Genomic DNA, 13,143 nt, shown 5'->3' with positions numbered 1-13,143 from the left:
CTTGTGTCATAGCCTTCTCAGCTGTAGTCGTCCATGATCACCTGAATGACTTCAGAAATGAAAATTCTCCTCTTACCACACTCTTTGAGATGCTTGCTCCTCTTCCCTACTGGAGAGGAAAACTTTGGAAAATTCTCAAATAACATAATATCTGGGACTTACCAACTCCCAAACAAAAAAGATTTTCTGTCTGTATACCTTTTTCAAGAACTATGGTATAAGTGTTGACCAGAGGCTCTACACAGACAACCGTCTGATCCTTCAAGTCACCACCCCCTCATAGCCAAGAAAGGAAGCATTATTAATGGAAAAAATTGGGAAGACATTAACTGCACTTAATCAGCCTGACGCGGGAGAAGACACTTCATGTCTATCTCTTGGACCTTTCCCGCCAAGCTCACCGTCAGCCAGCAACACAACACTTGAAGAATTCCAGAGAGATTTCATCATGAGTGCTGTCAAACCTCCACCAAACAGGTCACAAGTCCCTTCACAGATAGAAGCCTTTGAAGACCCTTATGACAAAGACTCACAAATTCAACTCACTCAGCCTGAAAGACTCTATCTCCCTCAGCTAAGTTTCCAGTCACAACTCCCATTCCTTGCAGGAGAATCCCAGGATCCTAACCAAGATGACCCTAATCCAAAGCTCGAAGACTACTACTGCATAAGGAGACACTATGACTCAGATGACCTTGACCCAGAAGGCATCATGAACCTATCCCTCAGCCATGAGCCTATCTATAAAGACTAGGGAACATCATCATCAGAAAATCTCCTTTTGGGATACTCTAAAGATAAAGCAGGACCTGTCAGATTCCTACTTTATGTCACCATCTACTTTTACTTTATCAAAGTATTTTGTCCTGTAGTCTATTTTGTCCTCTTGTAATAAATGGAGTGGTTGTCATTATTAGGTATCATTATGAGAGTGGTTAGTAGTTGTGAGTAGTCGTGATTATTAAATGTCAGGTCATAATGACGTCTACTATTACATCTACCCGTCATAATAATGTGTACTATTAGGACTTTGTCATGTAGTGGCCCCGTGCCTTTATATAAACCCCACTTTGCCATCAGTTATGGGCAGAAGGAGTTGTATCGATTTTCTTGTATAATACTAGTGTGCTTTCCTCATGAGCTCTCTCTAAATTTCTCTTCTTCTGAAAGCCTCATTTATAATATTTTTCTTCTGTCACTAGAGATTCTGAGTATGCTCTGCACTTGCCTCTTTAAGAGGATCTTGTGCATCAGAAAATAGAATCTGACCACGATCCATGAAGGAGTGTTTAGTGACAATCTTTCCAGTTATCATAGATCTGGTATTTAAAGCTGAGAGTCCTAACGTGGCCCGTCGATGAGTTGAGAATGAGTGGCCTTACCTGGACTAAAGCCTTGGATATCAGACTGTGTTAGCTTGGTCTGGTTCAGCTAACACTCTTGAGTGGTATCAGAAAGAAATTTATAAATTCATTAACGTTTTAAAATTTTATTTTAATAATTAGTATTGATATAACCCTTTTTTAAAGCTTTTAACTCTATGAACTTGTGATTTTCTTAAAGGGTGTTTGGCAAATTGTAAAAATACTTTTAATAGAATATTTTTTCATAAATCGAGATAAATTTATTTATATATTTATTTTATATATTATAAAATTATTTTTAAATTAACCCATTACAATCTGATGATCCTTTTTTCTTTTCATTTTTGGCCTGACACAAGCTCTTGATCTTCGAATGTAGTTTTCTGCCTATTCTGGTTAGTTTTCAGATTGAGTAATTAACTTTTTCTGTTATATTTTGTTAATCGGTTAATCACTGGCAGATGAACGACTAATGTGAACAGCGGAAACATCCAAATAATTTGGACACAACCGCAATTAGCGCTCTTTCCATTCAACATGTTGCTTCTTGAATCTCACTCTCTAACGATCATAACTGGTACGAATAAAACCCTAATTCCATATATCTTTCTTTCTTCAGTTTTCCTCACTGAATTCAAGCTCAGTGTTCTTTCCATGTTTACGTGACGTGGCTTCGATCGGATCTCATTACATTTTCTTCCTTTTGACATTTTAATGCATTCTGGAAATTGAAATTTTCCCGTTTGCTCCACGGGAATTGTATGAAACTTGGAAATGACAAATGGGTAGAGATTTTTGGACGCGGATTTCAAAAAGAATGGGTTGTGGGATTCAGCTAAACGTTCTTAGGAACGAAATGGGCGGCCGCTTAATTGTGGGAGATTCTTGGAGTGAATTTTCTTGATTTTTTGTTGCAGGCGATCGTATTAATCTATTGGTTGTGGAATATCGATGTTAGGAGAATTTGCAACGGCCAATCATTCCCAGTGGATCAATTCAGACACATCCGGGAATTCGGGAATTTTCCGTTACTGCATGCCCTTGGGCTGCTTCTGAACTGTTAATTCATAGTTGTGTATCGGTTTTTGAGCATCACATTGAACTACTTGTTTAAGTACAGTCTTGATGGGTTCATGATGAACAAACTGAGCTTTTTTTCTTGATCATGTCAGTGAAAAGGTAACGCCATTTGGCGAATGAAATGCACGTTATCAAGTAACATAAATAGAAGCTTCCATATCATGACAGAATTTGAAATTTGGTGGTTTTAAATCTATTTGTCAAAACAGTTTCACGATTTGGACATGAGAAGACCCTGGCATAATAAATTGTCAATAAATTTTGGCGCCAGACCGCTGGGGAGCTGGTTAGTCTTGTGCCTAATGAGCCTGGTTGCACTAATTTTTGTCCTGAGTTCATCTTCTTCAAATTATATTGAACCAGCACATCACTTTCCTGTGTCTTCCATTTATTCAAACTATAGAAGGATAAAAGAGCAAGTAGCAGTTGATTATTTGGAGTTAAGTGCAGTGACATTGGGTGCCACCAGGGAAGAAATCGGCTTTTGTGGAAAGGAAAGAGAAAATTTTGTGCCTTGCTACAATGTTTCGGCAAACTTACTAGAGGGCTTCGGAGCAGGTGAGGAGTTTGATCGGCATTGTGAATTTTCAAGAGAGGCTGAGAGATGTCTGGTTCGAACTCCTAAGGACTATAAGATTCCCCTGAGATGGCCAGCTGGTAGGGATATTATATGGAGTGGAAATGTGAAGATATCCAAAGACCAATTTCTTTCATCTGGAAGTTTGACCAAAAGGTATTTCTTTATATAGCTGCTAGGGTGGGGAAATGATCAAAACACATTCTTTAGGCATTTAAAAATGACTATCAATTAAAGTACCACAATTTTTACAATGTCTTTCTCCGTTGTGGTTTTACAGTGAGTATGCTTTCATTATGTAAAACTCTCGTAAAACATTATCTAGGTTGATGCTATTAGAGGAGAATCAAATTGCTTTTCATTCGGATGATGGCTTGATCTTTGGCGGTGTGAAAGACTACTCTCGTCAGCTGGCAGAGATGATAGGGCTAGGAAGTGACACTGAGTTTTCTCAAGCTGGTGTAAGTTTTCTGTCTGCAAATAGTTCTTTGGTGAACAATAGTGTCTGATGGGCACGGGATCTGTTCAAAACAGTTCTGTCTGTAGCAAAACAGGAATATTCGACTTTCTATATTCTATTTTCAATTGTCATCCAGGACCATGTAATTTTGTTGCATCATATATTGTGAATGATTTATATTGGTGGCATTATGACAGATCCGGACCATACTAGACATTGATTGTGGATTTGGTAGCTTTGGAGCTCATTTAGCCACATTGAATCTCATGGCAATTTGTATTGCTGCTTATGAGGCAACTGGCAGCCAGGTTCAATTGACCCTTGAGAGGGGTCTTCCTGCAGTGATTGGCAACTTTATTACAAGACAGCTTCCATATCCTTTGTTATCATTTGATATGATTCACTGTGCTCAGAGTGGTATCATGTGGGACCAAAAAGGTAATTACTGAGTTATTTCTTTGTATGGCCCATGCTGGATTCCTAGTTTTAGGCCCGATGTGGCTATTCAAAAGGGACCTGACCCCTTAGATCTCCTTTGCTATCATATTAGCTGTGTTTATGTTCCAGCTGGTATTGGTATTAGTTGCCCATGTCAGTGTCACTGTCTTTACTTAGGGTACAAGTATTTGCTCACTGGGTCCACTGTCAATGCACTGAGTTTGGGGTATTGGTGCCTGGTCTTTCTGGAATTTATTATGTCATGGTCTGGTGAATGCAATTAAGGGGTAAAGGATAAAAGTTGACAAGGGAGGTGGAATTATTACATAAAATAGATAAAGGCCAACAGGTACAGGAACCCCTTTAGTCAAGAAATTAGTAATCTCTTGGTCATTTTTTGACAACTTCCCCAGTAGCCTTTATACGTTATTATGATTTTGTATCTGCAGTAACCTGCCAGAAAGCGGAAATCGCTGACCCATGTACTGGGTCACTTTCTGGCTGACATTTTAAATCTTGACAGCTTTTGGCCTGTAGTCTCTTGGTGTTGTTTGTATTTTAGAAGTGAATTCATATCTTGGTTTTAGTATCAAACGTTGGAATGGAAACCTGAATTGTTGTCATGAAGAAGTGACACCTTCCCTTACTTTCTAATGTCTTTGGCAGTATCCATCTTGCCAATGCTTTATGAATACTTCACTTCAATTTAATAGTTCATTATTTATCTTCTGCAGGAAGTTCTGCGAACAGTTTTTCTTTCTGACAATGACTTTATTCTACAGATGGTCTACTCCTTATAGAGGTTGACCGTGTTCTTAAACCTGGAGGATACTTTGTTTTAACTTCACCCACAAGCAGGCCAATGGGAAGTTCATCACAGGTAAACCTGAAAAAGAGAATCATGTTGAACGCACTGGAAGGGCTGACCCAAAAAATCTGTTGGACTCTTCTAGCTCAGCAGGATGAGACTTTTATCTGGCAGAAGACTGCTGATACTAAATGCTATACATCACGGTAAGGGCAATTGAAACAATATGAATGTTTTCTTTGTTTAATTATAGTAATTAGATGTTTACGGAAGATTATTGATATTGAGCTAACTATTAGTTGTGCTCTTTCCTTGCTCCACTGAACAATTGTCCTTCGTGGAGTACTATAACTTGAGAGATTTTATTGATGTATGTGTTTTTCTTTTTCTGTTTTTTCCCCCTCTAATTTTGTAGCAAGCAGGACTCTATACCACTTTGTAAAGAAGGGGATGCTGCTCAGTCATATTATAAGCCTTTGGTGCCATGTATAAGCGGGACCTCTAGCAAGCGCTGGATACCAATACAGAACAGATCTGGATCTGGATCTGGATTGAGTGTGGCTGAGCTTAGACTTCATGGAAAGTGTCTTTTTTAAACAGATTCTGATTATCTTCTTCTTTCTTCACCTCTCAATTTTCATTCTCAATTTGCATGGTTTTTGCCTTTGCGCTTATTTCTTTATAGCATTGCAGGAGTTCAGCCTGCAGATTTCTATCAAGACATGCAATTTTGGAGATCAGCTATCAGCAACTTTTGGTCTTTGCTTACACCCTTAATTTTCTCCGACCATCCAAAAAGGCCAGGAGATGAAGATCCTCTGCCTCCATTTAACATGATACGCAATGTGATGGACATGAGTGCTAAATATGGGGGCTTGAATCATGCTCTCCTGGAGCGAAGAAAATCAGTGTGGGTAATGAACGTTGTTCCTGTCCAGGCTTCTAATACACTTCCTCTTATACTGGATAGAGGTTTTGCCGGCGTTCTTCATGACTGGTATGCTCTTGTTCTTTTGAGTCTGCTTTTCCTTTTCTTTTGAGAAGGGGGGGTGGTGGAGAACATCTTTATTAGCACACTGGTTTGTCAAACAATAGATCGGTGTTGCTTGATAGTTGGAGAAGAAGCAGTCCTGAGGCACCCAATTTGTTACCCTGAAAGTCTATGGGAAATCTAACTAAAAAAAAAAAAATCCGCATTTTATGCGCTTTTCAATATCTTTGGCGTTCATCTAAAATAAACTCTCGTGAGCTTAAGGAAAATTCTGTTTTATGTAACCCATTTATTGATGTGCAGGTGCGAGCCTTTCCCAACCTACCCCCGGACATATGATATGCTTCATGCAAATGGACTTCTCTCTCATCTAGCTTCAGAGAGTTGCAGTATGAAAGACTTATTTGTGGAGATGGATAGAATACTGCGTCCAGAGGTAATCACGTCCCTTTATCCATTATCATGACTGCAGAAAATTTTATGTTGTGGTAAGTTGAATCGAATTTTATCAGCAATTTTCTTAAGCAAAACATTAATTTTGTCCCCTTCCAATCCCAACTCTTCCTTTTTTATCATTTCCAGGTGGTCACATCTAAGACTAAGACTGTTTTCTTTCATTTATTTGACCTTATCCTTAACGATGCATGACCGTTTATTGTTATGCACCCTGCAAATACTTTTTGTTTAGAAATTAGAATGCTGTGGTAGCGCAGGTGTCAGACCCTAAGTATACTGGAATAGTCCAACATATCCTGACATTGAACTTCTGGTTTCATTGCTTGATAGGGTTGGATCATTCTTTCTGATAACAAGGGAGCTATAGAGATGGCCCGCACGGTTGCAACGCAGGTGCGCTGGGAAGGAAGGGTGATTGACCTTCAGGATGGCAGTGAATTGCAGTTGCTTGTTTGCCAGAAACCATTTGTGAAAAAATGATTGATTGAGCGCCAATACGTTTCACCATGGCAGAAGAACCCAATATCTTTTTTGCTCTGGTAAAATATTCTATGCTTGTCAGTTTGATAGTAGCATATTGTCTGGTGCAACATTAAGGGTTAAACACTTACGCGGACTGTTCTGTTATTAACATAACTAAGTGCGAATAATGGAACTTCTTCAGTGATATGAGGTTGGAATTAAGCATATGGTTTCAATTTGAAACATCAGCTTAATCTCCATAATAGCCTTTAATGACTGTCAAGGCATGTGTGAAAAATAATGAATTAATTTGTAATTTTAGCGTTCACTTAGATTATCAATATATGTAATCTAAAATTTATAGAAAGCTATATTGTTCATCACTTGGGAATAATTATACAGTTCAAATTAGATTCCGTACAACACATGAAAAACATTCCTAACTTATCTTAAAATTAAGACAAAATATTACAAGGTGATTAAGCGGTAATTGGAGAAACTGAGAAATATGATTAGCTTAAACTTAAAGCCATAGAGGGCTTACTAGGTTTTGGTCTGATTGTTGTGTTTAAAAAAACAATTTTCTCTAAAATTAAATTGAAAGGATGCATTAAGAGGAGAAGAACTTTGATTTGGACCAGTGAGACTTAGGATCTGGATTGATCTTAGTCCGATTGCTCTCTGAACTGTTCTCGCCTATCGGGTACCATATCAGAAATTGTAAACGAAGCACTCACTGCAAATTATGCATGAAGCACTGCAATACCCTTTTGTAATATTGTAGGTTTGGACAATGATGTCAGGTTGAAAATTGCCAATTCATGATAGCTGTAGGCTTGTAGCTATGAAATTATCTCATTTCGAGCATAACAAAAGGATGCATTGACTTACCTGCAGTTATTTGTTGCAGCACTGATGAAATTAGTTGTACAATTTCAGAGGATGGATTGTTTGGTCGGCACAGCAAATGTATATAGCACCCGGAGCCTTGATGTGTTCCCCCTTGTCCACAACTGGATCAGGAATGAGGATGACAAGTTCTTTGCAAGCTAGCAACAGATTTTTTATTTTTTATTTTTTCAAAGCCTTTTGTTGTAATTCATTCATCCAATATGTTTTAGCGATTTCTTCTGTATGATTTATTCATTGGTCACCACTGGACTTGAGGCATCTTCCAAACAAGCACTAATTTTTTATGAAGAGATCTGATTGGTCTGAGAGTTCAGGAATGAAATTTTGATATTGCAACTCTGAAATATTCGTTCAACATATCTACGACTTGGCATGATCCTCCTCCCTTACTTTCGTGTGAATATTGAGTATCATCTAAGCACAAATCAAACACCAGTGAACAAATAGCCTTGCAACACTGAAGAATGTCTCTTTTCTATCAAATAATACTACTTTTTCTTGATCTTGGTTTAATCTTCTCATCAGTTATCTGAAAAATATTGGGGTGTACATTGAAGTCACCGCATAATTCGGGATAGCCTCAGGTTCTCGGACATTTTCAGTCATAATCGGTGATTTTGAAAGGATTTGAAGTCTAAAATATTAAATTTGAAATGAGAATCTGGAGGGAAGAATGGAGACAAGGCAGGAGATTGGGACTATCTTGGGTAGGGGAGACTCATTACTGGCGCATTTGAAAATGAGTAAAGCAAATAGCATGAGTAGGCTGCTTATTTAACGGAGAAAGGAGGATAGAAAATTAAATTATGGTAAAAGCTTGATGAGTGTCGAAAAAGAAGGGACCACTGCGAAGAATACCTAATATGCGGATAAGATTTGAGAAAAAGAAAAATGGAGATGCAGGGGATCGAACCCTGTACCTCTCGCATGCAAAGCGAGCGCTCTACCATTTGAGCTACATCCCCAACTGACATGTTCATGTGCATAATTATTGTAGCTTCATAGTATTCAACGTCTTTTTAAAAAGAAAAAAAGAAAAGCATAAGCAAATCAATCAAAAAGGAGGTATCCATATAAATTTTGAAATTTTTTTATTGTTATAATAATAAGAAAAAATCCCAAAAAAATGATTATTGAATTTCAAAATTCTAAATGAATATTGGTTCCTATACTTGTAAAAAAAAAAAAAGATTACATTCGAAAAGTAAATGACAAAACATTTTTACAGTGATTTTTTATTTAGAATTTTGAAATTTAATAATCATTTTTTAAGATTTTCCCTAATAATAATGATGATTCACGAAATTTTGCATGCACCGTGCCACGAGTATCCCTATTCTAGCTATACATTAATATTCTTGTCATTAATTTGATCCAAAAATACTTTGAACATGCCTTCAATAGAGGTATATTAAAGTATTTATTACTATTTTAAAATTTGTTAAGGAAAAAAATAGAAGCACGCATGCATAAGCTAAAATTGAAGTGTAATCCTATTAAGATTGCAATACTAAGGGCATCTTAGCATAAAAGAATGAGAATAAAAATTTATTAAATATTACTTCCCCTCGTCCTTTTTATAAGATTATGAAATTTGAATTACTCTAACCCTTTTTATGAGATTCTAATTGAAATTGTCTCAACATTTAATGTGATTTTACCATTTTCACCCCAATTAATTTTACAAGTTGCATTAATTAAAAGGCTAGTAAACAAATTGTTCTCATCATTATTAATACAAATGATGAAAATTTCAAAATTTATATAAACAGTTAAATGGGGATGTAGCTCGATCCCCTGCATCTCCATTTTATTTTGTATCCATCCTTAATATTGTCGCTGGTGAGTTTCTCCTTCGTCACCGGAAAAGAGGGGAGATTGGTCCAGCCTGAAATTGTTGTTTTGGCGAGCGAATGGTTGAAGGTTCAAGCTCCTCCACCTCAGCCTCCTCAACCTCTCACTCCCTCCTTATCGTATAGTTGGCCGATTCTGCTCTCTTTCCCTTGGTTAATTTCATGAAACCAATCTAGAAGCAATGAGTCTGGAAGAATGAAGTTGCCTTCAACCATAGAACACTAAAACTTGTAAGGTTGCAGTGGTTAAAGTTTATTAACCCAAGGACGCAGCATGGTGTCCCACATGTTCATTATTACATATAGGACTGCCCCCTTTAAATACAGCTTCTTCCTTTATTTTCCAGGTGACAAAAACACAGCTTCTTTTGTAGCGGCACAATTGCTCCAAAGCTCCTGTGGAACAAGTTCAAGAAGCAGCATTTCAATTAGGAGGATCTATAAAGCTTCTTAGAAATGCCCATTTAGAGAAATCAGTACAGCACTCACGGACTTTTTTAAGTGTTAGCCCTGACACTTAACTTGTCACCTACCCGAAATTGTGGCACATTTAGTCATATTAGAGCCACATGAATAAAACCTAATCCAACATAACATAATCCATTAATCCTACTAGTAGTACTAATCCGACAAGACATAATGCATCAGAACCTAGTCCAACACAGCTATTACATCTTTAATTCCAAATCAGCACCATAATTGTCACTGTCAAAAGTGCCCCAGTAGCCTTGTTGAGATATTTTTGCTTTTCCTTCAATGAAGCAATCTCATTTTCTTGTCTCTTCAGCAGCTCAACTGTGTGTTTTGGTGCGTGTCCATCCAGCTGGTTATAATATCCACAACCCCACCTTCCTGCATTGAACACAAGCAACAATGAATTTTGATTAATGGTTTATAACTTCAAATTAGGAATATCTATGGGACAAACTAAATAAAAGTTAAAACGGTTAGTTTTAAGTGTAACCAGAGAAAGTTATGTGTGAAGAACTGTGAGTTGTAACGCACTTGACAAACATTCGTGACGACTTAATAGTGAGCCAATGCCCCCCGTAAAGACAGAGACAGTGAGTTAGAAGTAAATGATGCCATAACTTGTCCAAAATAAGAAAGAATAAGTAGACCGTCCAAAATAAGAAAGAATAAGCAGAGGGCCAGTGCTGACAAATAATGTTTACCAAGAAACTTCTTCTAAATCTGACTATAAACCTAAATTAAAACCATCTTAACAAACGAGAAACAACCAATCAGAAATATCACCCAGACTATGACAAATAAGCATCAAGCAAAGCACCAGCCGAATTCATTAACTCACTCTTGATTAAAGAATTGTAAAAATACTTTCAACCTACTGCAACCCATTACTCCAGAATGCCATAAACTGCATAATAACCTCAAAATGCATCAAGAGTTGCACCGAATCATGCATCAGAAACTCAACCACGTAAATGTTTTAAGCATATCATCAAATTGGGGCAACAGGTATCAGAATTGAAGCATATTATCAAATTGGGGCAACAAGTATCAGAATTGAACCTCACCTCTCTACAATATAACGGGGACACATTTGCTCATGCCACAAAATTCCCTCAGTTCTTTTTCCTTCAGAGAGAAAAAAAGACAGAGTTTGAACCACAGCAGAAACTATTCCCAAAAGAATCTTTGTGTTTTTCTATAACTAAAGTGAAAATAAAGTGCGACTGAGGTGGACTAAATCAAAAAGTAAAGTATGATTCCAGCAGACTATAGCAGAAATAAAGGAATAAACAGCATAAACAATAACAGATAAAAAAAATTTAAAATCACAGGTGAAAGTACCTTGTGAGATTGGTCACAAGAAAATCTTATCTTTTCTCATCAGTTATATGATAAATATTGGGCTCTACGTTGACGTCACCGCATAATTCAGGATAGCCTCAGGTTTTCAGACATTTTCAGTCATTACTCAGTAGAACCTTCAAAGCTGCAATGGATCTCTGTTTCTTCTTCTATCTCTAGTAGCCATCTTCTGCCCATATCTCTCAAATATGTCTGCCAAGTCAACTAACCCTACCTCTCTAAACTTTTTCCCAACCTCCTCAAACATAATGACGCCTTCCTCATTTGAATAGTAGTGCAAAAATTTATTATAATCAAACCTAGGTACCTCAAGCCCTCTGCTCATCACCCTCTCTACATACTTGGTTGCTTCCAATGACTTCCCAGCTTTCACTAATCCGCCCACAAATATGGTGTCAAAATTGATAAGTGGATCTGACCCCTTTCTTCCTCTCTTCCCCAAATGCCCCTGCAACAGCATTATATAGGTATGCATAGTTGGTTCGCAACCTCTTTTGATCATCTCCCTGAACACCTGAGTTGCTTCATTTGCCCTTCTCAACCTCAAAAGACCTTTCATCAAGCCATGGTAGACACTTATATCTGGTTCTTCAATCCCTTCCACAATCTTATAAGCCTCTCTAACTCTCCTTCTTGCTAAAAGCCCATATGCAAGAAATCCCATTGTTGAGTTATCAGCATGAATACCTCTCTGGCGCATTTCTTCGAACACTACCTGTGCTTGAGAGATCATTCCCTTCTTACACATCCATTTGATCACAAGCCTGTAAGCTGAGAGACCAAGTTCATCTATCCTCTTTACCCTCATTGTGTGAAAGAGCTTGATAGCCTCGTCATACTGATTCTTCTTGAAAAAGGTGTCCATCATTTTCTCAACCACTTCCACGTCAGGCTTGAACTCTTCATCCACCATCAAATTCCAGATTTTTGAAGCTTCAATGACATCACCCCCGTCACAGAAACCCCTAATCAAATACTTGTAAGTATCCCCATTGGGTTTAATCCATTCTTTTAACTTGAAAACAACAAATCTAGCCTCCACAACTAGCTTACGTCCACACATAGCCTCAACCACCTTATTCAGGGTCCCTAAATTGTACGCATAGCCATTGGAATTCATCAAGTGGAAGAGATCCACGCACTTCTTTAGCTCTCTTGCAGCTCCTAAAACCATCAATGCAATCCGAAAAGTCTTGTCGTTCACCAAACGACGCCGTCCCATCTCTTGTAGAAGTTCCCAGAAAATCTCGATGTTCCTGGATTTCCCGATGACATCGAGCATCTTGTTGAACGAGACGGAGGTGTGATCGAAAGACGGATATGTTTGGGTGTAATGGAAGAAGCGGTACACAGGTCGCCATGAATAAGGGAATTTGTTGCACACCTGAATGAAGAACTCGTGGGTGAGATCAAATTCGCAGGACCAGAGCTTGGAGTGGAGTCTGGGCTCCGGCGAGTCCTGCTGCTGGTAGAGAACGGTGCACACTCGGAGGAGTTGTTGGGGGTTCACCGGCGTGATGGGGTTGGCAAGGTGGGGTTTCGGCGAGGCGCTTGCCAGCGAGCGGAGGTGGTGGCGTACAAAATTATTGTTAAAGAAGGAGAGAGTTGTTCTTCTCCAAAGAAGCATTCTAGAGCTTTTACTTGATGATGGACTTCAATAATAGAAGTGAGCGGGAGGGGAAGTGAAAGGAAAGTACAAAAATCTCACAGGGAAGAAAAAAACCCTTCCACAGAGAAGACCGAACATCGTGATTCGTGACCACCGGCACAATATTTTCGACGGCAAATTCTAATCTAACACGATTGTCCCACAAATCGATTCAGTGGTGTTTGGATAGAAACCAAATCATAGTTTCAGAAGTATTTTTACAGATTACGAAATAAATATGTGGAGAAGATTACTTCG

At 38.2% G+C, this 13,143-nt stretch overlaps 2 protein-coding genes and 1 non-coding gene across 12 annotated transcripts; 1 reads left to right on the top strand and 2 right to left on the bottom strand.

The window, feature by feature from the left end:
* The first annotated feature begins 2,357 nt into the window (after positions 1-2,357).
* Positions 2,358-7,905, top strand: LOC114758692 (probable methyltransferase PMT5). Of its 3 annotated transcripts, XM_028947763.1 has the most exons (9): positions 2,358-3,177; positions 3,347-3,482; positions 3,679-3,919; positions 4,702-4,933; positions 5,143-5,306; positions 5,421-5,724; positions 6,022-6,154; positions 6,505-6,713; positions 7,576-7,905. In XM_028947763.1, the coding sequence occupies exons 1-8, from the start codon at positions 2,669-2,671 to the stop codon at positions 6,652-6,654; spliced, it is 1,869 nt and encodes a 622-aa protein (XP_028803596.1). In that variant the 5' UTR covers positions 2,358-2,668; the 3' UTR covers positions 6,655-6,713; positions 7,576-7,905. The 3 variants fall into 3 exon arrangements, with proteins under 3 accessions (XP_028803596.1, XP_028803597.1, XP_028803598.1); XM_028947764.1 differs by lacking the exon at positions 7,576-7,905 and having other exon boundaries at positions 6,022-6,206; positions 6,505-6,585; XM_028947765.1 differs by lacking the exons at positions 6,022-6,154; positions 6,505-6,713; positions 7,576-7,905 and adding an exon at positions 5,823-5,890.
* Positions 7,906-8,440: 535 nt separating this feature from the next.
* Positions 8,441-8,513, bottom strand: TRNAA-UGC (transfer RNA alanine (anticodon UGC)). Its single transcript has one exon. It is a non-coding gene; the product is annotated as a tRNA-Ala (tRNA).
* Positions 8,514-9,267: 754 nt separating this feature from the next.
* Positions 9,268-12,927, bottom strand: LOC114758694 (putative pentatricopeptide repeat-containing protein At1g26500). Of its 8 annotated transcripts, none has more exons than XM_028947771.1 (4): positions 11,217-12,927; positions 10,940-11,000; positions 9,895-10,253; positions 9,268-9,797 (listed from the first exon to the last, which is right to left on the bottom strand). In XM_028947771.1, exon 1 carries the CDS (start codon positions 12,862-12,864, stop codon positions 11,356-11,358), a length of 1,509 nt encoding a protein of 502 aa, XP_028803604.1. In that variant the 5' UTR covers positions 12,865-12,927; the 3' UTR covers positions 9,268-9,797; positions 9,895-10,253; positions 10,940-11,000; positions 11,217-11,355. The 8 variants fall into 8 exon arrangements, with proteins under 8 accessions (XP_028803604.1, XP_028803606.1, XP_028803602.1 ...); XM_028947769.1 differs by lacking the exon at positions 9,268-9,797 and adding an exon at positions 10,714-10,779 and having other exon boundaries at positions 9,824-10,253; XM_028947773.1 differs by lacking the exon at positions 9,895-10,253.
* Positions 12,928-13,143: the final 216 nt, after the last annotated feature.

This window comes from Neltuma alba, unplaced genomic scaffold, assembly GCF_004799145.2.
Source record: "Neltuma alba isolate B1F8T4 unplaced genomic scaffold, ASM479914v2 tig00010742_pilon, whole genome shotgun sequence".
NCBI lineage: Eukaryota > Viridiplantae > Streptophyta > Magnoliopsida > Fabales > Fabaceae > Neltuma > Neltuma alba.
Note: the sequence above shows the minus strand (reverse complement) of the source record. Positions and strands in the feature narration are given on the sequence as shown.